This window comes from Chaetodon trifascialis, chromosome 24, assembly GCF_039877785.1.
Source record: "Chaetodon trifascialis isolate fChaTrf1 chromosome 24, fChaTrf1.hap1, whole genome shotgun sequence".
Classification (NCBI taxonomy): domain Eukaryota; kingdom Metazoa; phylum Chordata; class Actinopteri; order Chaetodontiformes; family Chaetodontidae; genus Chaetodon; species Chaetodon trifascialis.
The window spans coordinates 8389749-8414276 of record NC_092079.1 but is presented as its reverse complement, the minus strand read 5'-3'; the positions used below and the strand labels follow the sequence as shown (position 1 = coordinate 8414276).

General features: G+C 43.6%; 1 protein-coding gene across 3 annotated transcripts in view; it reads right to left on the bottom strand.

Moving 5' to 3' along the window:
• The window catches only part of LOC139327746 (nck-associated protein 5-like), a 127613-nt gene that overhangs the window by 5888 nt on the left and 97197 nt on the right, over positions 1 to 24528 (bottom strand). For all 3 annotated transcript variants that reach the window (XM_070957687.1, XM_070957689.1, XM_070957690.1), the window contains 11 exons: positions 24313 to 24351; positions 24013 to 24132; positions 18125 to 18229; positions 16821 to 17009; positions 12860 to 16476; positions 12134 to 12239; positions 10691 to 10778; positions 6779 to 7099; positions 4633 to 4748; positions 4269 to 4398; positions 3968 to 4143 (listed from right to left, as the gene is read on the bottom strand). In XM_070957687.1, the coding sequence (XP_070813788.1) occupies positions 3968 to 4143; positions 4269 to 4398; positions 4633 to 4748; positions 6779 to 7099; positions 10691 to 10778; positions 12134 to 12239; positions 12860 to 16476; positions 16821 to 17009; positions 18125 to 18229; positions 24013 to 24132; positions 24313 to 24351 (5007 nt within the window). The remainder of the gene's footprint in view (positions 1 to 3967; positions 4144 to 4268; positions 4399 to 4632; positions 4749 to 6778; positions 7100 to 10690; positions 10779 to 12133; positions 12240 to 12859; positions 16477 to 16820; positions 17010 to 18124; positions 18230 to 24012; positions 24133 to 24312; positions 24352 to 24528) is intronic.

The following is a 24528-nucleotide window of genomic DNA, read 5'->3' as shown; positions in this document are numbered from 1 at the left end:
AGCTGCACAGGCTGCAGGCAGACGTCTCAGTGAGAGCTTCCCACATGAAAACACGAGGGGCCAAATCGGCAATTGGTTCTGCATCACATGTCAGTAATGGGCTGCCCAAACTTGAATTCACTAGACCTGCTCACTACAATAGCTTATTGAAAAGGTCTTTTATTGGTGACTCAAGCAAGACACATTTTCTCCTTTCCCACCGCTGTTGTGTATTTTGCTCTGTCTACCATGATGTTTTTTACCTATGAGTCTGCCGTTCCCACAGTGGATTCAGACTGCCCACATAAACACTGAATTCACAAGAAATAATGCATGCATGTAATCCACCATTGAATTAATTTAACCTGGCTGGTTACTTGGCTTGAGCTCAATAGAAACAGGTCTGAAATTGATCAAGCATTACTGATTTTAATGATTAAAAAAACATAAAATAGCATTTAAAAAGTTTCCACCTGCTGGAAAATCAGTGTAATAGATGCTGTCCAAAGGGCTTTTGAATGGTTAATAGAAACTATTCATGTCAGATTTCAGTAAATTTGAAAGTATGCAGATTGCACACTCTTGGATTGATGATAGCAAGATGTTTTGCATCTACTGGGGGCAAAACAAATAAATTGGGTTCAGCCATGATCAAGTTAGGAGGAAAAGTTGCCGCAGTTCTTTGTAGCTGCTGGAATTTTGACGTAAAGTTATACAATCTGAATTTCAAATACAGATGTTTTTTGTCTTTGCTGTCATCACCGTGCGGATAATTTGATGGGGGTGAGGCAGTGAATTTCTGGGTCTGCTCCCTCTGACTTTTCTATCAGTCTGACAGCAATTCAAGGGGAGCGCGTGTTTCTGCTGTTGATATTCATTTGTACACTGGGATAGTTTTGGTTATCCTGCAGCCCATTTCAAATTGCATGTCAACTGAAATGTTCCCTTTCCCTCACCACGTAATCATTGCTCAAGGTAACAAGCTGGTCCACACTCGGGGTGATGCTGGGCATGCTGATTTGTTGTACACAAGTTTTGGAGCCGGGTCATATAAACCCCAGGAATTCCTTTAACTTCTCTGATGCGACACCTTGGCGCAAGTTCTAATGTTGTTTTCCTGCAGCAATTTTCTTCTCCTGCGTGCGGACAAAGGATGGAAATAGGAAAAGGAAAAGAGTGAGTAAGCAGGAAAGATGAGAAAAGTTAGTTTGGGAAGGAAAACAGGCAGAAGTCAACTGAGAAGAGCAGATGGAGAGAGTTGTACAGGAGAGACAGAAATAGAGAGAGGCAAAACTGGGAGGAAGACGAGGAAAGACACGAGGGAGGAGGAGAGACTTGGAGGAAGGAGAGGATAGAGGGAGAAGGAGGCGGGGGCCGCCGTTAGCAGGGCTGTCAGGTGCTGTCAGGATGATGAATGGGAGGCCAGTGCAGGCTGTGAGGGCTCTGATGGGAGCTGCTGAGCTTTACATCACTCTCCTGAGTGTTTGTGAAAGGTTATTAAAGGCGCTTAAATCACCGGGCACTGACACAGCCACCAAACTTCCCCAAACTGCCGCCAATGACAGCGTCTCCCGAGTCAAAAGCTCCCGCGCGGCGACAAAAGGGAAGCGGCCGCGCAGGTACGGACGTGTGCTGAGAGAGGTGAGGAGGTGATGACACGCAGATGGATTGTCTTTTTCAAAAGAATAATGTAGGGTAAGCGGGTTCAACAGCAGTCATCCATCATTACGGCTGCTTCACAGCCAATTGTCAAAATATATATTAACAGTGGGTTAGAATAAGGGATAATGGCTGTTTCCAACATGTGAACTATTGAAGATAAAGTTTGAAGATGCTCAGAACATTCTGGAAGTGAGATCATTTCCTTTGGAGATTGGTTGAACTTTTCTTAATGAATCGGCAGCGTTTTCAGACTCAAGCTGCAGTTAGAGTGTCAGTATCTGACATCATTCTGCTGGAAGAGGCATTTACAGTAGATGCATGGGAGCACATGCAGTAAATACTGGCAACATTTTCAGATGCATCACTGTTTCAGCAAATTTTTAAGGTTGCAGTCGCTTAAATTGGCGCTTCTTTCAACCATGTTGCATCATGCTTTTAAACCGATCTTTTGTTTTTAATGAGAAACAAATGTGAATGAAAAAGAACAAGTATTGTAAAGTATCATAAAAAACTACGTGCTGAAGTATAAATACCTCAGAACTGGCGGGGCTAATGTTTTGACAGGACTTGTTTCCAGGTTGTTTCAGAAGCAACTCTTGACCTCTCATCTCTAGTCCCTGTAAGCACCCTGGGCTGCCCCCCACCCACGGAAATGTAGCCTACCGCATCCAATTAAATGACAGACAGGTTTGAGGATGAGACAAACAGAGCTCCACTGCTCGTGTGTTGTCTCTTGCATGCCTGCTAATGGAGATGTGCTTGCAGCTTGGTTGCACAGCGCCTCATCGAACATCCCGCCCCTCCGCTGGGACTCGGATCGAAGAAGAAAAAAAAAGATCTCTTTTCACGCAATTCTCGCTTCCAGTAGAAGTGAACTCAACTTTGTTTTGTTAAGCTGAGACTCTGCCTCACACAGTAATATGGTTGAAATTCTCTTTTGCTCGGGGAGGTCAGATGGTGGAGTCGTCTTAAGAAAACACTCTTGGAGCTGAGAGGAATTTGATCTTGCTCGAGTGCTGGTCAAGGACACTTCAGCAATGCTGTTTACTTGCTCACTTTCAAAACATTCAACCACATTTGTCATTTTCTGGGAGATAATGAAAGATAATGCTGACACATTCAGAGTGGCTCGGAAGGAGGTGCCCTTGTACAGTCACATAAAACAATACCTTAATGTATAATAGTGTGAATGAAAGCTGACACAGTGAGCGTATTCCACATTCCACCTCGAAAATTCTGCATAATTATTCTAATTTATGGGCGTAAATGCTTTCAAATAGTCTATATCTGATCCTGATGTGGAGTTCCAGGATACCAAAGGTCAAAATAAAAGCGGAATAAATTCAGATTTTTTTTTCCTCTCCTCTCACACACAATTGTTTTTTGAGCTTGACTCAGATTTCTTTTATTTTTTCAAAATATGGATTTTTGTGTCAGGGTGGGTGTAGGGGCGGCAGCAGTGAGCAGAGAGGAGAGAGTTTGGCTGTCCCACAGAGGCGGGCCGAGCACGCTGGAGGCCATTTCATGGTCTCTGATCCTCATTTGTCATTCAGCGGCGTTAAATACTAATAGGCGAATACCCGCTGACACGAGAGGGCGAGACGATCGAAAGCAATTAGGCATCTTTTTCTGTGGAAATCTGCAAACAATTCCAGTGGTGGAAAAGAAAATCTTGGGAGTTTAGCAAATCGGCTGGTGCCTCAGGAAGTGTTTCAAAGCTAAAGCTGACATTGCAGCTCAACGGGAGCTCGCTCTGACCATCTGAGAAGTCTCCTTGCCCAAGACTATGACACACAGGAGCAGTCAAAATTCACTGAATTCATCTTTGTGCCTCTGCTGTGAGGAGAGAAAAAATATGCAAACCCTGCGACAGTGTGTTGCTCTCTCAACACCTCACACACATTCTCCTCACACTGTGTAAAGTTGCACACATCTACACCAGGCAGCTGCCTGGCTTTTTATCCCTTTCAACTGCCTCCTTTGGGCTCCATGAAATGAGGAAATTGATTTATTCTAGAACAATCAACGCAGGGCACACCTCATTATCTGCTTCAAATGGTATATTGAGGCAAAAGGATCAATAACGCAACAAAAACTTGAATATATTGCAGAAAAATGTCTGTTTACTTACAGTAAAGACGAATCCCTAACACCAATTAGCAGCACATGCTGAATATCTGAGTAAGCTGCCTGCACAGCTTTCTGGATATCATAAGAGGGTGTAAGGAGCAATAAAATGCCTGATCGGAATCAGCAGTGTGCCTGTAAAGCATCTTTTATGAGTAAAACCCATCAGCTGTGAACAACGAGCTGTTTTAATACTCACACTGAGTCTGTCTCCTGCTTTGCCATCGAGGGATGACTCTTTGTGCAACAAGTTGTACTGGGAAATCCTCTTGCTGTCCTTCTCCAGATGTGAGAACACATCATGCTGGTAGTAGTCCATGATTGACAAGGATTTCTCCACACTGCTTCTCTTCAGGGTCTCCTCGTTCTGGTCGACTGTGGACGGAGGAATCGTGGCAAAGCATGAGAAACACAGGAAATGCAGATATTTGCCGCTGCTTTGCTTAGAGGTGACTGAAAAGGACTGAATTTTAGTTGACGGCTAAAATTGTCAACCATACCTGAGTCACTCTTCTTGGCTCTGTAGATCAGGGTCCTTTGCGGTGAGACCAAAGTGCTTCCGGTTCCCTCGGGTTCAGTCTCGGTGTCGCTGCTGCTCCCCGAGTACGTGCACACTTGCAGGGCTCTTTCCTGTTCGCAGTTTAAAAAACATGAGTCATAAAACTCACAGCGGCACTTTTGCTCATGCTGAAGACAGAACTACAGTGTATTTAAGTCAGTATTTTTAAGACCAGTACTTTTTAAGAGCTGTAAACATGTCACTGACCATGTTTACCACGTTTTAATGGGACAATGCTCCATTCCGGATAAATCCAGCTTAATGTGCTGTTTGGTCAATGTGCACACTGTAATGCTGAGACTTACACCGGGCATGTCGTGAACCTGGGTTTTCTTCTTCTTCTCTGTTTCTTTCTCTTTGTCCTGCGCGGAGACGTTGCTGCGAGGAGCGCCGAGACTCAACCTCTTTGTCCTGATTGCATCTGGAAGTGAAAAGAGACAAAAGGGAAGTTAGTTGGGAAGTAAATCAGTAAAAAGCAGAAACGCATCCGTCTTGTATTCACCACATGACATAGAGACGACAGAAAACAGCATTTGAATTCCTCTAAAGTGACAATTGCGTTGACAACGCAGGACGAACACATCTCACACATCCATTTTTCTGCCTATATGCTGCACAATATCCAAGCTATGAAACATGAATGGTGTCCACCCTGCGATTGTTGCAGCCATGTCTACTCACAGCTCAGATAGAGCAGCTTTCAGCTGTCGGCCCTCGAATGACAAATCGCTGCTTTATCATCGCTCTGCCTACTGCTGTCTCGGACGGACGCCAATTTAATTGTCTCTTTTAATGTGCAGCTGCATTACAATAACAGGCAGCTTTTGGCCGATGCTCTGACTCCATCTGAAAAATCTGCATTGAGATCATAAAAATCCTTTCACTCTCTTCCCCTGGCCTATTAGGAAGCGAACAATGTGACAGACATTGCTCCCTTTCTGGCATCCTTAAGCTGTGTGATGGTAGAATGGATAGAGGTGAAACATATGATGAAGATGCACAGAAAAGGTTCTCAAACTGCTGCCTCTGCAGTGCCACCGCAGCACTGAGGTGAATCAGATGCAGGCCAGTGTCCTGTAAGCATAAATCCCCCGGTGTGATCGCGCATCCCTTGGTGTTATTGTGGCTTTAATCAGCCATCAGATTGCATCCTCCCCACCACCTTTCTGCTGTGCATCACACCGAACACGGAGGCAGACGGCGCTTTATGATCTATGGCTGTGCTGACATGCTTATCTAATTGCATTTATAAGTTTTCCTCAGGGTATGCGTGAATGAGTTTCTGTAAGCACACAGACTCCTTTGTCATTTCAGCTGAGTATCAGATGTCAGGGTTGATGCATTAGCTTCAGAATTAGCTGAACAAACAAGGTTCTTCTTTTAATCAGAGCCTAATAAACTGAACAGCTCGCTCTCGCCTGCTTGTCTGGAGCCTTGGAGCACTCCAGAGGAAGATGTGTCTATATAAAGTACAGTGACACTCACTATTTTACTTACCTTCTGAAACAAGCTGCCGAAGGCTTTCCAGGCTTGGCAGTTATTATACCAGCTTTTACAGACATGCATTTCAATTTACTTCCTTCTTTGGCCTTGATTAAGAAACATGGTTGGAAAGCAAAGGCATTGATCTTCTTCTTCATGGGGTGCCATGTGGTTTTAGCTAGTGGAAGCTGGCCATGGAGGACAGACAGACCAAGCACTGATGAATATTGTGTATATTAAGTGCGCAGAGCAAAGCATCTGTTTTTCTGAAGGCCTGGTGATAAAAACCCAAAGGTCATAAATAACAGGTATTTTCAGAATCAATGTATTCTTAGCTGGAAAAGACATCTCTCTTTGCCCAATTTGTAGGAGTTGAACCAAAATGTATTCATCAAGTACTGAATATTTTCATATATAGTCACAGGTTTATATTTCTAACAAGTAAGGTGAGTCTTAGCAAACAAAGCTGCAACTTAAAAAAAGGTATTATTAGACAGCCTAAGGTGGTTTATTTTCCTTAAAATTAGATGCTATGTAGCTCTGTGACTTTCTACAAAGAGCATTGTCACTTTGAGCCTTGAAACTGCTTAGAAGAGTCAAATATTGCTCTCGTGTTAGCTGCTTTGGTAAACTCCGATTGGAAGAACAGATGCTTAGCTCTGGGACTGTATTATTAAGGGCTGGATATCGGACCCAAAGATGGCATCAATTCAGTCCATGCCTGAAATATAGGCCGCCTCAGTAAAGTTTTTTACCCTTTTAAGAGATAAAACCTTCAGAATAAAGACAAAATTCCCACAGTCTGCAGCCATGCCAGCAGCCCTGGCAGCATTAACATCAGCATGCTAACAATGCCAATTCTAACATGCTGACATTCAACAGGTAGTTCAAGGTGTTAGCATGCTAATCTTTTTTAATTTGCACAAAACACAAAGTTTACCAGATGAATATAACGAGGTGCTGACTTACCTGAAGTTGCTAATTTGGGCAGGCGGCTCTGGGTGTCTTGTGCGTTGTTGCTGCAGGTCACACTGGGGTCGGACAGGGAGTGACCCATGCTTGTAGGGGCATGCAGGCGGGTTTTTGGGAAGGAAGGCACTTTCACATCAGGTTGTGAGGGGTCTGGGTGGGAAGAGGGAGGATCCCGATTGAGCTCAGACGAGCAGGCTGTCACCCCATCGGGGCTGGATTCAGATTTAGGGATGTGGCGACCGCTGGCCCGGTTGACAGAATCGGGGAGAGGGAAGGTGCCAATCCCGCTGTCCAGGGTTCTCATCTGACAGCCGGAGCCTAAAGTGAGAGGTAGAGGTGTGTGATGTCTAGGAGAAGCAGGGAACAACAGTAAAGGAAAAGACAGGAGGGCTTCAGGATTCACATGCAAGGGAAGGGGTTGTGAGTAAAGAGGGCATCTGTAGAAGGTTCGGTAACATGTAGCCGGTAGGAAAAGGGAGAAAAGACAGGATTTTTATTTGACAAAGACATATGTAAGAACTGAAATGATTAGGATTCCAGCAAATAGCTGGTGGCAGCTCCACAAAGACGCACCTCAGCCAAATGCTCCTGTCAAACACTCTTGTTAGAAACATTTCGAGCAATCACAGTCGCAACAGATGCACAATTCGAACGCGATATGACACAAGAAAGCACCTGCTGCCGGCTCTGATCAATGCACACAGTGGAGCTACAACCCGAGGACATGTTCCTTGCGTTCGTCGGAGTGCATGCTGGGTTGCAATCAGGGAGAAATGACAGCAAGCAGCAACAGATGGACGTCGTTTGGAAGCCACAGTTTGCAGAGCCTTGACTCAGGCTGGAACAGATGGACGGCGGCTCAGCTCAGCCCAGGTCCTTGTAACTGTGAACGCTAATGGCCAGCAGTTACATCAGCTAATTATGTGTGCTTTGCAACTTTTTGCTGAGATGGGGTCTGTATTTGTTTTCCGTGTTGCAGGCAGGTTGAAACTCCATGACAGTTTATCTTCCACTGCTGGCCTTACAGAGGTCCAATCCTCTGCAGCCATCAGTTCTCTCTCTCAAAATATTGAAAACTGGCTTGTTTTTTTTTTCTTCTTTTTTTGTATTTTGTAGAGGTGGATCAATATTGAAGGGCTCTGCTTCTCAACTGCATAGCTTCGTCTCAATGGGATGCAGGAGCGCAGACAGTCTACTGATGAGCATTTTCCTCCTATGTATAAAAGTTCTCTCTGAATACTGTTGGGCTTGACTGTTGAGTTTCAAAAGACTGCAGAAGAAGGGTAAGGGGCACAGTTTGAGAATTATCTTAATCCTAACAACATTTACTCTTGGGTCTGAAGCTGAAACTATTGATCCATTTTCTCTTTGGACAGCCTTTTCTCTGCGTGTCATTAGCAATGCATAAAAGTAACAACTCCATTCTCCTCTGAATGTCAAAACATTGCCCCAAAAAACAGAAATAATGGAATTTAATCAAGGTTTTTGACAGAATTCAAGAACTCTGGACAAAAAAAAAAACCCTGTCAATGTTCTTGTTTATGTGTACTTTTCTTTTTAATCTGACTTGCCGATGATATTCAACACCATAGTGTGCATACCGAACCTGTGAAAATGACTCCAGTGTTTGCATGTACACATACACTGTGCTCATTGGACAGATGGCCCGTTACTTGTACGCATATCTGCCGTGAGTCACATGAGGACAGTTGCTGCGATAAAAAGCCAAGCGAAAATCCTGATCTAAGTTTTGAAAATGCACAATGCAGTTGAAGAACAAACAGAGAATTACATGTGAGAGGGAGGCGGGGGGGGGGGGGGGGGGGGGCATAGATTACACAGCTGTATAATTGAATGCCAAGCCTGGCAGTTCAAAATGCCCTCCATAACCAAACCATAACAAGGTCCACAGTAATTCTACCCAGAGGCAACAACAACTGGACATAATCTAGTTTTTCATGAGCTCCCTAACACTTCTAAATACAACCTCCAGGGTTTGAGGGGAGAAAGCTGGGTTTTTTTATACCTCCACAGTGCGAAATGGGCTTGATGCAATGAGGACGTGTCAAAGGGAAAAGAAAGAGCCATCACTGACTTTTTCTCGGAGGTATTTCTGCGTCAGGCATCACACGAAAAGGCAATGACACAAACTGTGACATTTCCACAATGGAGACTAGTATCCGGGGTCATTAGAGTAAAGATCCCGAATGTTGTGATAATGGAGTAAAGGCGAGAAAGGAAGTTTCGAAAGCCAGAAACATCAGCACTCAGTGAAGTAATTGCAAAATCATTGGTATTGATCAACAATGCCATCAAACCCTTGCAGATATATTAGGGTCATTCCGTGCTGTGGGCCAGGCCAAAATGTTATTTATTGTCCCTATAAGAAGAAAAAATACAGCCTCGAGGGAAGTTCTTCTAATATACAACAGCAGACCAGTGTAGAATGAACTTCAAAGTCCACATTCATATTGAGCAATGGATTTTGCTCAAGCTTCTCGCGTCATAAACTGGCTGGATGTGAACTGTTTGTATGATTGATGTGTTTGTCTGGTGAGAGCTGCACTTTGGAGAAATGTGACGTTAAAGCAGCGCTGAGGAACAATGAGCAGCTGCAGCTGAAACTTTTCTGAAATATTTCATTCATGCTGTCTGGAAGTGCTTAGCAGGCAGAATATATTTAAAGGCAGTGTTTTAAATCAGAGTGCAGGAGCAATTAAGCGTTTTATTTCTTGGCCATCGTGAGCTCATTTCCACACTCGGGGGGAAAGTGGCTCAAGCCAAAACTATTACTTTAAATGTTTTGATTAGTTACTTCTTTAAGCTACAGAAACGAGCGAAGTTGAGAGCCTGTGTCTGGTTCTATAGAGATTATATACACCAAAATGTAGCCCTACCAAAACACATCTGCTTTAATTATATATAAGAACTGGCTGTCAAGAAGTTTTTATGTTTTCCCTTGAAGGACCAAAACTGAAACTCCATCGTTGTTAAGATGCAAATTGGTGCCAGGATACCAAGTTTCCTTCGCTTCCTGTGCGATGTGTCACCTGCTGTGCTCAGATAATGAAAGGATTTTTACCTCGCAAAAAACTTAACAGTAGGATTTTTTTTTTTATCATACTTCTTTAAATCACTTTGCTTCAGGACATCCAGTTTAAAAGACTCGTTGCAGCTAATCTCAAGTCACGCTGTTTGTGTTGTTATATTACAGGAGATTTATTCATTCAAAATGTCTCACTGACAGAGTTTCTCAAATACCCCGCTGAGTGACAGCTGAGTGACGGACAGGCTGCACTCCACATTCAGCAGCTACACCTTCTCCTTCCTCACGCTGAATTACATACTACACTGTAAATTTGCCGCATTGTAATGATAACGATCATCATCCCGTTTCATAAATTGTTTGATACATCTATTTTTTCTCACTTCCTTTGCTGCTCAGGCATTTTAAAAAGTCACCCGGTTGCACATCAATCACCTGACGAGACTGTCAAAATGTTTGCAGCCGCTGTTATTTCCCCACAGTAATGGCGAGTCTGGCGGTGAGGAGAATTAGCTGGCGAAGGAATTGAGTTGTCAGTCACATCAGGAGATCACAACTGTAAAATGTGTTAATGCTCGGTTGCACTGCTTGATTCATGATCGTTAGTGACAGCTTTTTGAAAGCCACTTGAAAAAAACTGCACCGGATGAGGTAAACGCTCACAAATATCAAACTCGGTGGCTTAACACAGACAACGTGGACTTTTGATGCAGTGAAAGGAGCAAGCTGGTAGAAAAAAAAAATGATTTGCAATTTATCTTTGTAAAGTATGTGTAAAATTCCCTGACAGCCTTGAGTTTTAGGGGCATTTTGCTGTATTTGGTGACATGTCCTTTAGCAGCAACAGTAATATCGAGGCTTACCTATCATGTGGTCTTGACAAGCTGTGTCTGGAATGCGTCCCTCCTCATTTTCAGCCCTCAGGTTGATCTTCTGAGTCATTAGAAGGGTCTAGAATATAACAAACACTTAATATGGTTGTATGATAATAATATTTATGTCTCTTTATTAGTTATTAGCAGGTTAATGAGGGAAAACTCTTAAGTTAATGGTCTTGTAGTTATATGGTCATGCAGAATAAGACATTAATAAGGCTTTAAAAGAGTTAATATTCACAAATAAAATTAGTTAATGGTGAATATGTGGACCTTAATAAACACAAACATCAAAAAGCAGCTGAAATACACCATAATAAATTAAACACACCATAATATACAGTATAGGTGTGTCTTTTTGAATATAAATGTATGCTCTTTGTATAGGGTGCTAGATTACATAACACATATCCATTTATGAAGCTCAAGGCAATTTGCAGAAGAAAAGTGAGAATGAAAAGGATCAGCTATGGTGCCTACAGATTCGTGTATTTTATGACTTTTCAGATGAAAAGACACGCTTCTGGCATTGTGAAATATGTCCAAAGTTTTGTTCAAAAAGTAGTAAGGCCATTGTCAGACTTCCCTGCCTTACTTTAATTAGGTTATTAAAAAAAGTGGTTTTGGGGTGGTTCAAGAGCAGGAGCTTGTAGGTCATAAAGTGTCCCTCTTTTGTTGTATTTCTGTGGGGGGAGATAGAGAGAAAGCTTGGAGGACGGTATTAAATGGCCCCTTTGTCAAACTAAGTGCCTGTGATAAGGGGCTCCTCCATGTTATCGAAATTCCACATCATCTGGATTAAATTTCCGACATTATGCAGTGAGACTGTCTTTTCGTTGCTCTCTTCCTCCATTCAGCCTGCTCTTCTTCTGTTGCTTTTTTTTTTTCAAGCTCTCTGAGGCACTCAGCCTCTCCATCATTTTGTAGTCTTTTGACTGACAGATAAAAAATAAATCCACAAGGTCATAATTTTAGCCTTTTGCTTACAAAGTGTGCAGATATGATTTAGAGAATAGAGCAGCTGGGAATAGCTAATTTCAGTTTGTATTACATGCATGGCCTGGTGGCTGTCTCTGCATGAGATATTCAGTAGTTTCAAAAAACCCTTCCACCTTGTGGAAACAACAACAACATCAGCCTGGGTAGATAATGAAAAAGTAGGCGATGTATTGTAGGCTGAGTCAGAACACAATGTGAATCAATAGCGAGCCTTCAGGGGATATGATGCTGAAGAGGCGGCGGGCTTGGGGATGTGTTTGTGAACATGCACATGTACTGTGCAAGTGTGAAAACCTGTGGGGATGAGCATGCATGTGTGTGCAAGCAACAGCCTATCCAAACACAGCCAGAGACAAACAATGAGAGCTCGACACAGACGGCCGCTGTAATAAAGCCAGTGGTTCTATTACAGTGGTGTGTTTGTTCACTTACAGCAGTATCTGGACAGATCTCCATATCTCCCTTCATTTCGCCGTGCTTCTTGGGTGTGGAGATCCCAGGTGGCGATGCAGTCACAGAGTTGCCCTTCGCAGCAGTCCTGCGAGAAAATAAGATTTGATCTGTTTTATGTCTGTGTGCCGAGCTCCCCCTTTATCAACTCTCCAGGTAAAAAGTGAGCCTGCTGATAAATTGCATTGACCTGCTCTTGCGCTGCATGGATGCGCACGCAAACGTGTGCGCACGTGCTCAGAAACATGCTGAAATGCCATCAAATGTTTAACAACGTCTATGAAGAGCTCCTGCTCAAGTGAGTGTTTGCAGTTAGTCTGGATAAGAATCTGTCAGCTGTGATTTGAAGTGGAAAATCAGCGAAGTGAGGGAAAAGAAATGTGGAGTTTTCTGGGCTTAAAAGACGTTTTACCTTAAGTGTACTGACAATGTGTCTGGATGCTGGTCGAAGACCTGCTTATGCTCACTGGACTGGAGTCATAACTCACACAGACAGCTGCTGTTTGTGCTGTTTATTTATCAGTTTCTCTGAACACACTGGCAGTGATGGCTCGTGTTTAATTTCATAGAACAACCAATTTGCTTTAGTGTCGATTCACTCTATAGTGAGACGAATCTGAGAAGGCTCAGTGACAGGACACAATCAGCATCGCATGAGATCAATTAAAGACAATTTATTCTTGCTGATCAAGGTGTTATTTCACCCACCTGCCGAGAAGCTCCTTCACAAACTGGTCTTTGCCGATAAAGGCTGTCGTACACTGGATCTGACTGGCTATCTGACCCATCTGATTGTTGCAATGGTCCATGATGGAGCTCAGCTTGTTGTTCATCTCGGACAGATTCTGCACCTCCTGACTGTCTTTCTGCTGGTTATCATTTTTCTTCTTATCCTTCCTCTTGTCCGACTTCATCTGTTTGCCTCCAAGCACTGATCCAATCTTCAGCTCTCTCTTCTCCTCTTTTCCTTTGGGAGAATCTGCTTTCTTTCCACTCAGAGCCGGAAGTTTGCTCTTACGGAGGCCGAACCAGTTCGCCAGAGAGGGTCCCGTTTTCTGTTTGGCCTCGTTAGCAGCGACCTTCTCCTGTTCTTGACATTTCTGGATATTCTCTTCGATACCCATCATGACTTTCTCTTCAATAGTGCAGGCTGTTGGGCTGATTTTTTTCTCCTCCATATCTGGGGCTTTGTTTGGTGAATCTGTCTGGGTTTTGACCTCTCTGTTAAAGTCTGGTTCATTAGGGGTAGTTGCTGTGCCTCCTGTCTCCCGCACTGTGTTTTCTGAACTATAGACACAAGAGGACGGAGGCTGAAACTGTGGATGAGAGACAACTTTTGCTGGCTTACGAATGTTGCTCAAACCAGTCCTGTCGCTGATTGGTAAGCTACGAACCTCTTTTTGAGGAAGTGAGGTGATTGCCTCTCCCTTCACCACACCCTGTGACCCTTCACCTTTGGAGCCAGATTTAGACGCTTTCTCAGGGAGAATGTTGTGGCTATTTGACCCTGTCATGCCTCCATAGTGGCTCAGCCTTGTCCTGGGGGAATGGACAGGGCTGTCAGCTAACCCAACACTGGGTACCTCCAAGGAACTCTGTCTTGACAGAGAGTTCCCCCTTTCACCTGAGTTGGTGATGATCTGAGTTCGTATTTTTCCCGGTCCATCTAGAGCATTGATGTTGGGTTTCTCAATATAGTTGGTGCTGAAACTCTGGCTACGGGCTTTGGCCCCATTCATCCCCAAGGCCGGCTTTAGATGAGTTTTGGTAGTAACAGATATGGATCGAGAGAAAAGATGACTACTCCTTTTCCCTTTATCACAAACGTCCCCCTCCTCTGGTAACACAGCATGAACTTCCTCTTCCAGTAACCTACACTGAACCTCACCTTTGCCCTCTGTAATGGACATCTTGGGTGGAGAATCAATGCACACTGGCTGCAAGCTGTCACACTGGGTAGAGGCATTTGAAGTCACAGTCTCCTTGGAGACTGAGTTGATATGATCTTTCTCTTGCTTGCCTGGTATAGAGGGACTATTTTTATGACTGGGGGGAGATTTTAAAAATGCTTTAAATCCCATCGGGATGCGAGTCTTTGAGGCTTTATCTGCTGTGTTAGGGGAAATCATGACCGAGCTCGGCGGGCTGATGACAGCTTTACCATTTGGTGGCTCGGTTTTACCTTGAGAGGTGTCCTGAAGTGATATCTGTAAACTAATAGGGGTCTTCTGCACTGTGTGATGGACATTTTCATGGGTTGATCCTCTTTTACTTGCAAATGAGTTCTGAAGTGAGGACCCTCTGAGGGCACTGTAGGGAGGAGGGACATTCTTTGAGCTTTTAGGTGCATTTTCAGTTTCGGGAGCACACCCTGAGTTTGCAGAAGGGAGGTAGTCTTTCGTGGTCATCCTCTTGGAAGTGCCTTTCGTAGGTGTCTGAGTCATGGCAGGGGACTTTTGAAGGTGCTGACTGGCTTTGTCAGCCAGTTTCTGAGGTGCAAGTGCAGTCCCGTAGCCTGCATCCAATTCTAAACAGTCTTTATCCTTGATGGGTAGTGTAGTTTGCATATTTGGTAAAAGTGAGGTGTGGTAACTTGGGGGAGGGCCCCTCACAGTGGTTGGTGTGGATGGTTGAACCACCCATGTTTTATGTGCTTGAGGTGACCCTTCATAATTTGGTCTGATCAGTAAGGAGGTGGTGCGGCCAGGGGGAGGGGGTGGAGAAGGGGACCTGAGTTTATTTTTGCTGGTTTCACAGTGTTTGTCTCTGGTTGGCTGTTCGCCATTGTCTGCATACTCCAGATGCCTCCTTGAGAGGTGAGGGGAACTGGAGGATGAGCCCTTAGTAAATTCAGCCCTGTTGGGGAGCTTGTAGTTTACTGCCTTTGGGCTCTGTGTGCAGGTTCCCGGTGTCTTGATGAACCTGGATGTTTTGACTGTAGGAGAGGAGGGGGATTTCTCCTGACCAGAGAATGTTGAGTTTCCACTGTTACTTGGTTCAGTGGAGGAGCCCTTAGACAATCGCAGTGGGGATCCTGAAGGTTTGTTACGACCAGGTATCTTTGAACCACTGGACTTGGGACCAGCAGAATCATTCATGGGAGGAATGGAATGGCCTTTATTAGATCGGCTGCTTGGTGGTTTGATTAGTTTTCTCTGTGGAGTCAACTGCATTGACAGCCTCTCTGCACTGCCCTCCCTGCTGTTGCTTGTTTTGCTAGTTCTAATTTGATATTCAGATAGCTTCTCTGGAGATTCAAGAACAGTGTAGTTTCTTGCATTTCCTGACTTTTGCCTTGTTGGTCTCTCTTGGGGAATGACTTCTGAGTAATCAGCAACTACCTTGCCACCTTTAATGTCATTTTGAGGCCCAGCACCTACTGGGAGTTTCTGAGCACAGAGTTCAATAGGCTCTCCCTCTGCATCAAATATTGCCAAAATGCTCTCCTCAGACTGAGTACACTTGGTAACCTTGGGCTCCTTAATTAGGCTGAAAGGCCTGGGCCTCCCATCGGCAGATTGGGTGCGCCCCTGGTCTCTTCGCAACCACTGTTGTGTGAGCAGCTTTGCAGCATCTCTTGACAGTCTCTTAGAGTCCCTCTCTGCTTGCTCCAGTGGCTGGCTGAAGGACATTCGGATGTCACTGGACTCAGAGTTGAGTTCCTCTGGATCATCCACATCAGAGAGGTGATTTGGACCCTCTGGATCAGATGAGTTGAAGTGCAGCATGGATGGTTTAGTAAAAGCTGATGTTCGCCCTCCCTCAGGGAGAAAACTGTTGATGAAACTCATGAGTTTCTCAGGACGCTCTTTTGAGTCATAACCAGAGGGGTGTTTCATATCCACGGGACCTGAGCTACAATCACCTCCACCTCCACTGTCCTGTATCCCCTCCCAGCTGCACAAACTGTCTGAGATGCTGTGGGAGAGCCTCTTACAGTAAAACCAGCTGTCCTTGGTGGGGATGTCATCTCCACGACTGGAATTTGCCAATTCATCATCAGCATCATCAGAATCATCTGAGAACTTCTTGCCCACAGCAGCTAAAGTTCTACCCACATGGTTAGGTTTGGACACTCCTTTGCTGCTACTCTTGATACCCAGGGAGTAGATGCCCTCATTGGAGTTCATGCAGTCTTTGTAGCCTGACTTGGAGACCTTGGAAGAAGCAGAGGAGCTCCTGTGTTTCCTTCTCTGCAGCTTTCTCAGTCCCTCTAGTATATGGCTTTCCTTGCGCCTCGTGGGCTGCTGCTCCTCCAGGGCGGCACAGATATTGCTGGGTGCTGACGAACCCAAACTCAGCCTCTTCTCCCAGGTCAGAGATGACTACAGAGAAAAAAAAGAAAGACTGGGTCAGCCTCACACAAACTAAATTATGGCACGCAAATGGTTTTGACTTTTTTTTTTTTTTTTTTGTAGTGACATTGGAAAACCTTGACTTGAATAACTCACATTTCATGTGTAAACAAAGAGGCAAAAGAAGATCTTCATTTTTCCAAGCTCTGAGCCATTATGCCTCAGTAGAGGCTTCAACCACATGTTTAATTGTATAATGCTGACAAAATATTTTTATTTCAGCAAGCATTTTTATGGGTCTCAAATTGTGTTAATGCACCATCATCCTTAACTATGAAAACCTTTTAGTGTCATCATAGAGTAAAGGGGTTTACCATTTTCCCACAGGAGCGTCCATCATTCCAGGTGTATGAGCCACTGGAGAATTCACTGCATGCGCTTGACAGCGACAACTCACTACTGCTGCAGCTGCTGCGTGGGTACACAGGAGCTGGCACTGTCAGACTAAGCTGGCTCAGACACTTGGCCACAGGAAGACCTGCCTTTCCATTCAACTGAAGCTCCTATGAGATAGAAAAGAGACATGGCATTATGGTTTGTTTAGCATTGTTTATCCTGTTCTGTGCAGATTTCTTAGTTGGGTGAGGTTGGAAGGCTGGAAAACTTTCTGGAGAAGCTTTGATAAAGCATACTACAAACATGGTGTCAAGCGGCTTAGCTGGACATGTTTAACTGTCACATAATAAGTTATAGCTTAAGTAATCCTTAGGTACTGCTCCTCTAATCTTAAGTGTTTTCACACTGTGTATAGCTTTCCTTTATCTTCAAAAGATTTTCCTGTCGCTATGCATGAAGAGGATTCAATGTGTAGGTTGATGGGTAGTTGCATATCTAATTGCTATCTTACTGTTAATTTTGTGATGAAAGATGTTTAGCAAAGACTTGACAGAGCAATCAAATATTCTAGGATAGTTTCCACAAATGCACTGCACTTTTCAAACTTAATTTAAAAACATCAATCACATTTTCATGCACAGTCATCACAACACTACAGATGTTTGCCCAATTAGCATCACACTGCGGAGAATTAGACATGCAAATTATCTATTATTTAAAAAGCTCTTGTACGCAAGATAGGAAAAAATATATATTCACGTCACAGGTTCTATTTCACTAACTTCATGTAAGTGTCACTTGCGCCTATCACCTAACGCAAATGAGATGGTACTTTTGCACATTTACATGACAAGGTGATTTATAATTCACGTCTTGACCATTATTATTGCATTTCCTCCCTCTTCATCCGCTCTCAAAGCACACGGTAGAGTTTATCAGGTGGCATTCTCAGAGGGGTAAAATGGTTAAAGAATGGAGCGAACTCATTTTCAGGGCTTAATGCATAATACATAAGATGACTAATGTACCACAGTGTGGTATGGAGTCATTTTTACTGACAGCGAGTCTCAATCGATGGGTTTCTGGTAATATGACAAGGATTTATTCCTCTTAGTGCCAAATGATACTGCCAGCTCCTCCTGCTGAGGGCAGAGGAGGGGTCACAGCTTCAGATAGTTAGGTCTGTATTTTAATACCTTGTAATGATTTCGGTTATGATACCTGGACGATTTATAAGACTGAAAAAATACATTGCCTTCTGCATGTTTCCTATTAAGCTTACACTGGAGGGAGACTCTGTATTCCTGGAGAGCAAGAAGGCCTTGCTTCTCTCTGGCTCCAGGAGCAAATCTGCCGCAGATAAATCCATGATCCGAGAGTGGAGTTTCTGAAAGGCAAAGGAAGGACACGCCACAGTCAGGTTTGACTTTGGGGATTTCAAGAAATTAAAATGAGCTTTGGTGTATGATCTACGATCAGGCTTTTTTTTCCATCAATACTTTGCACTGCACACAATCTAAAAGCCTTCTTTTGCATTTCGTCAATGTTCTGTTCACTCAAACTTTAATCAAATTTCATACCTGGAATATTTTTTAACACCAAATGATCCATTGCAGTAAAAAGGCATGCAAAATATTAAATTGAATTAAATTAAATTAAATTAAGATTGGATTTGTTTTCCAGCATCGCAAAAAGCTGCAGCATACTTTGAGGCGGAGCAATATTTCGTCGGCCTTACAGGTGCCCATCAGATTCCCTCCACTGGCGCCATGCAGAGCCCTGATTCGTACTCCTCGCTCAAAGTCATTAATGTCATCGGCTGGAAAAAACTAATGTGAATAGGAAATAATTGCATCAGGGAGTAAGGGATTCCTTTGATTTTTTTTTAATTCATATGCTAGTCTGCAGTCTCCTCTGTTATTTAACTCTGGTGCTTGAGAGGGAAGGATACAAAACCAAATACATTTCCACGTGTTAATCTCAGAACTTAATTACACTGGCTTCCCTGTGCTCAAATTAACTTAAACTGGAAATATGCTGGAACAAAACACTTGATCTTAGGCTGCATTTCCTGCCAAGGGCAAAACTAATGCTCACTCAGGGAGTATATGTATATACACACACGTGTGCATTTCCGTGCTCTGATATATTTCAGCTTTAGCTTCTACAATTAAAATGAAATGCACTTCTCATGCTATTTAGCAACATGTCTATCCAGAAAACTGCATGTTATACAGGTGAAAGTCACCTTCAGCAAATGGAGGCTGAGCTCTGAAATGCCATTTTAGTATAAGGATTCATCAGCAATTTCATTTCATTCTTTGCTGACAGTTTGTATTGACTTTTGTGTGCGGTGAAAGATGTCCTCTGAACATTTTGGTGGGAAAAACACGAAAGAAAACAGCTCCTAATGATACCCGAACTTAACTGCTTCTTTTGTCTCTTCAGAACAAACAACCTGCATCGCGTCGCCTGTGGCCAAAACACAGCCGTCCTACGTTCCTCTCTTCCACTTCAAGCAAAACATCTAAAGGAAAAGCTTCTTTTTGTGTTAGCACGAGCTTGTGAATAAGCTTTCAAAGAGACTGCCTTTTCACCTTCAGTGACTGGGTGGTAATGATGCTATGGAAACAGATCGATGCCCACTTTCAATGCTTTTCAGCTCAGCGATAAGGAAAAGTATTCTTTACTATTTTTAGGATTTATATAACATCAAGCTCTGCATCTCTGGGCTCTGGTTTGATTTTGGCTGTTTAACTGTGGAGGATTTCTCATTTTCTGCAGCTCAAAACTGGGTCTGTTTTGAACTTTTAAATTCTAGTCTCACAAATGACTGCACCCAGAATTTACTAACACTATGTTAAACTGGATCGATGCCAGTTTAGTTTTACTAGTTTGGATTCAAAAGTGCCAGATGGCTTCTGGTGCCAGCTTCAAAGTCATGAAATTGAAATCGGTGCAGCTCTGATGCCGCATCACCGGGCCTCCCTGCTGCCCACACGGGATGGGAGTGGCTGAAGTGTCACAGGAGGCTCTGATCTTATCGTAGGGTGCTGGATTTCACCTCCTCAGCATCCTCATCAAGGATTCAGTCAATAGAGTCACAGGGTCACGAGGGGAAGATACTTGATGGAAACGGTAGATGACAAGGCCGTGTGTACAATTCTTGAGCTTTTCGAGGTTCAAGGCCAAGATCAAAGTCAGAGACACACTCATTAATGCATGAAAGACTAATATATCATGCAAATTTGGCCTTAGTTACCATCTAGAATAATTATGTTTGCCTGAAAGCCAGCAGAAGAAGTTTGGTGTGTCATCTTGAAGAGAAAAAAAAGAGGCTTCCTGCTTTTGTTTTTTTTTTTGTTCTTTGTTGTTTTTGGCTTGACAGTGGTCATGTTTCAAGATAATGAATTTCAGCCCAGAATAGCAGCAATCGGCAGCTTCCAAACAAATACATCAGTATTGGCACCAGCTGTCAAAAACTCATTGGTTGAGCGGTGCTGCTACACACCCCTGCACACACACACAACAGCAGGCAGACAAGAGAGAAGAGACAAACACCAACAAACATAAAGTCACACACACACACACCCAAGTGTTTATGCTCACCTGCATGACCTGATCTATATGTCTGACTCATAAGGGCTTTTCCAAAAGCTCCAGCTACACCAAGCCTGCTAAACTACACCAGGAGACAAATCTCAGCTGTAACACGACAAGACGAAGGTGAGCTATATGGTGTTTGGTCAAATCCATTCCGCAAACTTTGTTGTTGAAATTAATTTGCCACTGTTCTTGAAAAGTTTGTGCAAATTTGAAAAAAAAAAAGAAAGAAAAAGAAAAACTGGTAGGCGATGGACATTGCAGCAGCGAAACTGTGCAGTAATGAGGTCAGGCCACGTCCTTCCTGAGGTCGCTCAGGAAACACCCAGCATCCGTCCCAGTAATGGCCGTCTCAATTGCCACTCAGCTGTCATAGGCGATCTGATAAGCAGCATAAGAGAATGGGACTGCACACCAGTTATTTTCCCCTCATCTTACAATGACAGATTTCTCTTAAATGAACATGTGGCGATTCTGGAATCGAACCAATCCGGCTGAAGGTGCACAACTGGTGTAGCCACCATTGAAAGCATTATGGTTCTTTATCAGAGACACTCAAGATGCCCACTGGGAACTGGAGAATGTTTAATTACTGATAAGCAAAAGGACCAGCGCTAGATGGGGAAATAGTATGCTCCTATGGGTGATTAAGGCTCCCTCCACTTAAGACTCCAGGAGAGAAAAGGAATGAACACTCACCCTTGTTATTTTCATATGTTCATAAGGAATCCTGCTCAAATGGTTTATTAAGTGGATGCCCTGAAGGGGTGTAAGGGCCATAATTGAGTTTTTTGCAGCCTTGAGTAGTGTCTGCAGGTCCATCTTTCGGGCTGCATGGCCCCTGCAACCTCAGTCTATATGTATCTATATCTGTATGTGCTTGTATGTATCTTGAGGCAAAAAAAAACTCAGGGAAAAGAAGGTCCCTCGCTGCACCGCTGGCTGCTGCTCGTTAAGCTCGTTGAGCCCCTGATATTAATTGAAGGCAGGTGAGCAAATCAAGCCAGCCAGTCTTCTCTTCTCTCATGCATGTGGAGATGATAATATGGGTTTTTTGACAAGTTTAAGTTATGCCTTTGTAGGCACAAATTCTTACAAATTACTGTCAAGTTCTTTTCTAATGTTCCTTCCTACAAATTACGTTTACACAGAGAACTTAAAAGAATGATTTAAAGTCATTTTTCATTCAGACATGAGAGGGATATTGATGATCTCCTTCATGTTTTAGTGTCAGGTTTTTTTTTAAGTATATGGTGGTTTTATGATATTTATGATGTTCAGTTCAAGGATTCAATCAGCCATTGAACGCATCAGACAGATAAAACAAAGTCAAATCTGAATTACATGCTGTCGGAAGTTCCAGTCCCCTGTGACGAGGATAAATATAGATGTTTTTAACAGCTCTCCCACATGCCTGCAGAGCTCATAATGGATGCACAGAACATCCGGAGCAGCGTGATCACACTGTGATTAATTCTTTTCCCGAATCACCAGTTGATGGTGAAAATGATATTATTGAATAATGAGCAGGCAGGCTGATCGTTTTCCGCTGGGAGAACCTACATGTACATGTAAAGGTGTGCAGCAGAGACTTCAAGTCAACACAAACTGATATGTAATCCCAACTGTTTGCATCTGAGCGGAAATCATATTACACACAGTCCTGGCCGTGCGTCTCCAGCTAGGTTGCACCTCTTGGTCCCCGCTGTAGTATCATCAATATCCCTCTTCAAGCCTTTTATATTGCAATTTCGCTTGACAATGTCCCTGCCTGCGCAGTAATGATGCTGGAAGAAGATGGAACTGACAGAGAGCTTTACAACACATCTTTCTTCTTTTTTTTTATTCAATTTATCTACCATTTCTGCCTCTTCTTATTTTGGCCTCGGTTTTTCATTTCTACCTCCTTGTCGTCTCGGCGCCCGTGCCTCTCCGCTATCTCATCTTTCTCCATTCCCACCCTCCCATCTTTCCCTTCTTATCTACCCTTGCTTGGCTCCTCTCCTTTCATCCTCTTCTCCTCTCGTCTGGATGGACTGACAGCTCCTTTCCTCTCTCTCTCACTCTCTTTTGGCAGCTTGCTATTTTCATGTTGACAGCGAAGTCTCCTGCAGCAATTTGCACAATTACATGAGACTCTACTTTCCAAACTGACCTGATTGCCCTGTTTGTCACTGCTGACAATAGATGGGTGAGGCGTACAGCGGCAGGTCCGTCCCTCTCATAATAACACCTTTAAAACCTAGCTGGAATGCACCCACAGACATTTTTCAGTGAATTGGTGCTTTCCACAAGACCAAAAAAGATGAACTGAGGCAATTTTCAGCCACTCCACAAAAGAGAATGTCAGGTTTGTGAGAATATAAGTGCAGCGGTGGTAATGGCGGTTCCAGAAGAAAGACTAGGTGGTTAGTGGTTAAAGTCTTGTTGTTTTTGTAGGATGTGAAAGAGGTAAGTCGTCTCTTCATGTAGCAGATTATGATTCTAGTACTGCAAACACATCTCAGTCAGAACTGCACAGGAGGGATAAAACTACTTCATATTTCATTCTGATTCTGAATTTCTGTGGTGCACCAGGGAGGACACTGGCTTTTTAGAAGCTTTCCTAAATAATTTGAGGAAGTTTAATGCACGTCCCGGGAGCCCTCAGAGCCTGCGTGAATCCTCAGCTTGAAACCATAAAAATAAGAACATTAAAAGTGCACATGTGCAACTTCAGACCGAACCGTGACGCTTTCACGCCTGCGCTTCCTTTATCTTGTCTTCAAAACAGAAAAGCACATCTCAAATCAGCGTCTGAGCAGAGAAAAAGATTGATGAAGATGGATGGAAAAGAGTTTTGTTTTTGTGTTCTTAATGAAAGTATTTACAGTCTGCTTTGCAGCCCCCTGTTAGCGGCTGAGACCCCAGAGCAGTTTAATAACAGCCCAAATGAAAAACAACTACAAATGCATGAGAATAAGTACTCGGTCTTGTTTACTGGACGAGCTGCTGCTTCCTTTGGAAACCGGCTGAGTGCATGTTTTTACAGGGGTGCGGGTATATGTTATAGATCTAGACTGCCTAAAGAATAAAAAAAATGTACCATTTTTAAATCTATAGGTGTTTGGGGTCCCCTGCCTTACATAAACATATCATCCACAGGGTGTTGCACGATAACAGTCTTATAGGTCTATTACTACTATTTAGCACGTTTTTCTCTCAGGTAACCAGCACTCTGTGAAGATACTTATCATTTCTACACCTGGAGCAGCTATTTCTTTCTTGTTGAAAGCTTTTTTTATGTATATATATCTGGATATAAATGTGGCTGGGGAGACTGGAGGAAGCTGATAACGGGTTGGAGTCAGTGGATGGCATTATCAAGCTGGCTTCTCTGCATGAAAACCTGGTGCAGAAATGTGTGAACTGACACCACACCTGCCGAATTCTTGGCCGCTGTGCCTCATCAGGGCTGCATTTCTGACGCGCAGCGCTTCTCCTACCCCCCACTTTCCCGAGTGAATCTCCTCACTGGCTGAAGCCAGTCGCAGCTCGAAGGCGTGAACATCTGTGTGGGCGGCGTACCTGGAGAAGCAGGTCCGAGGCGGGCTTGATCCGCTGCTGGAACAAGATGCTCAGTGCCCGATTCTGCTGCTCGAGGTCGAAAACTCGAGTCCGCAGCTTCAGACATTCCTCCCTCAGGTCCTGCGGGTGAGAAGCGGCACAGGAGGGCGTCAGGAAAATGTGTGCCTTGTGTGTGTAATGCTCAGTCTATGTGACATGAATCTAACAATTGCACAATTTTGATGGGTTATTTAGGGATGATGCTGTTGAAGCGATCTGAGATGTGGACCAAAATGGTCTCCGTGGAAATAAGGAACAAACCTTCTGGGTGAGAAGTGCCTGCACCACTTGATTGGCAACCTTAAACAGACAGAGAGGAAAAACAAGACATTACTGAATGTAATTTGGCTGCTTTGACACATAATGGCACAATATATTACAGTTTTTTTCTCCTCGTATCTGCGCAATTTCGTATGTTTAACTCTCACTTCCTAATGGTGGTACTGACAGCATCAGCCTGATGTTGAAGCAGTGGCA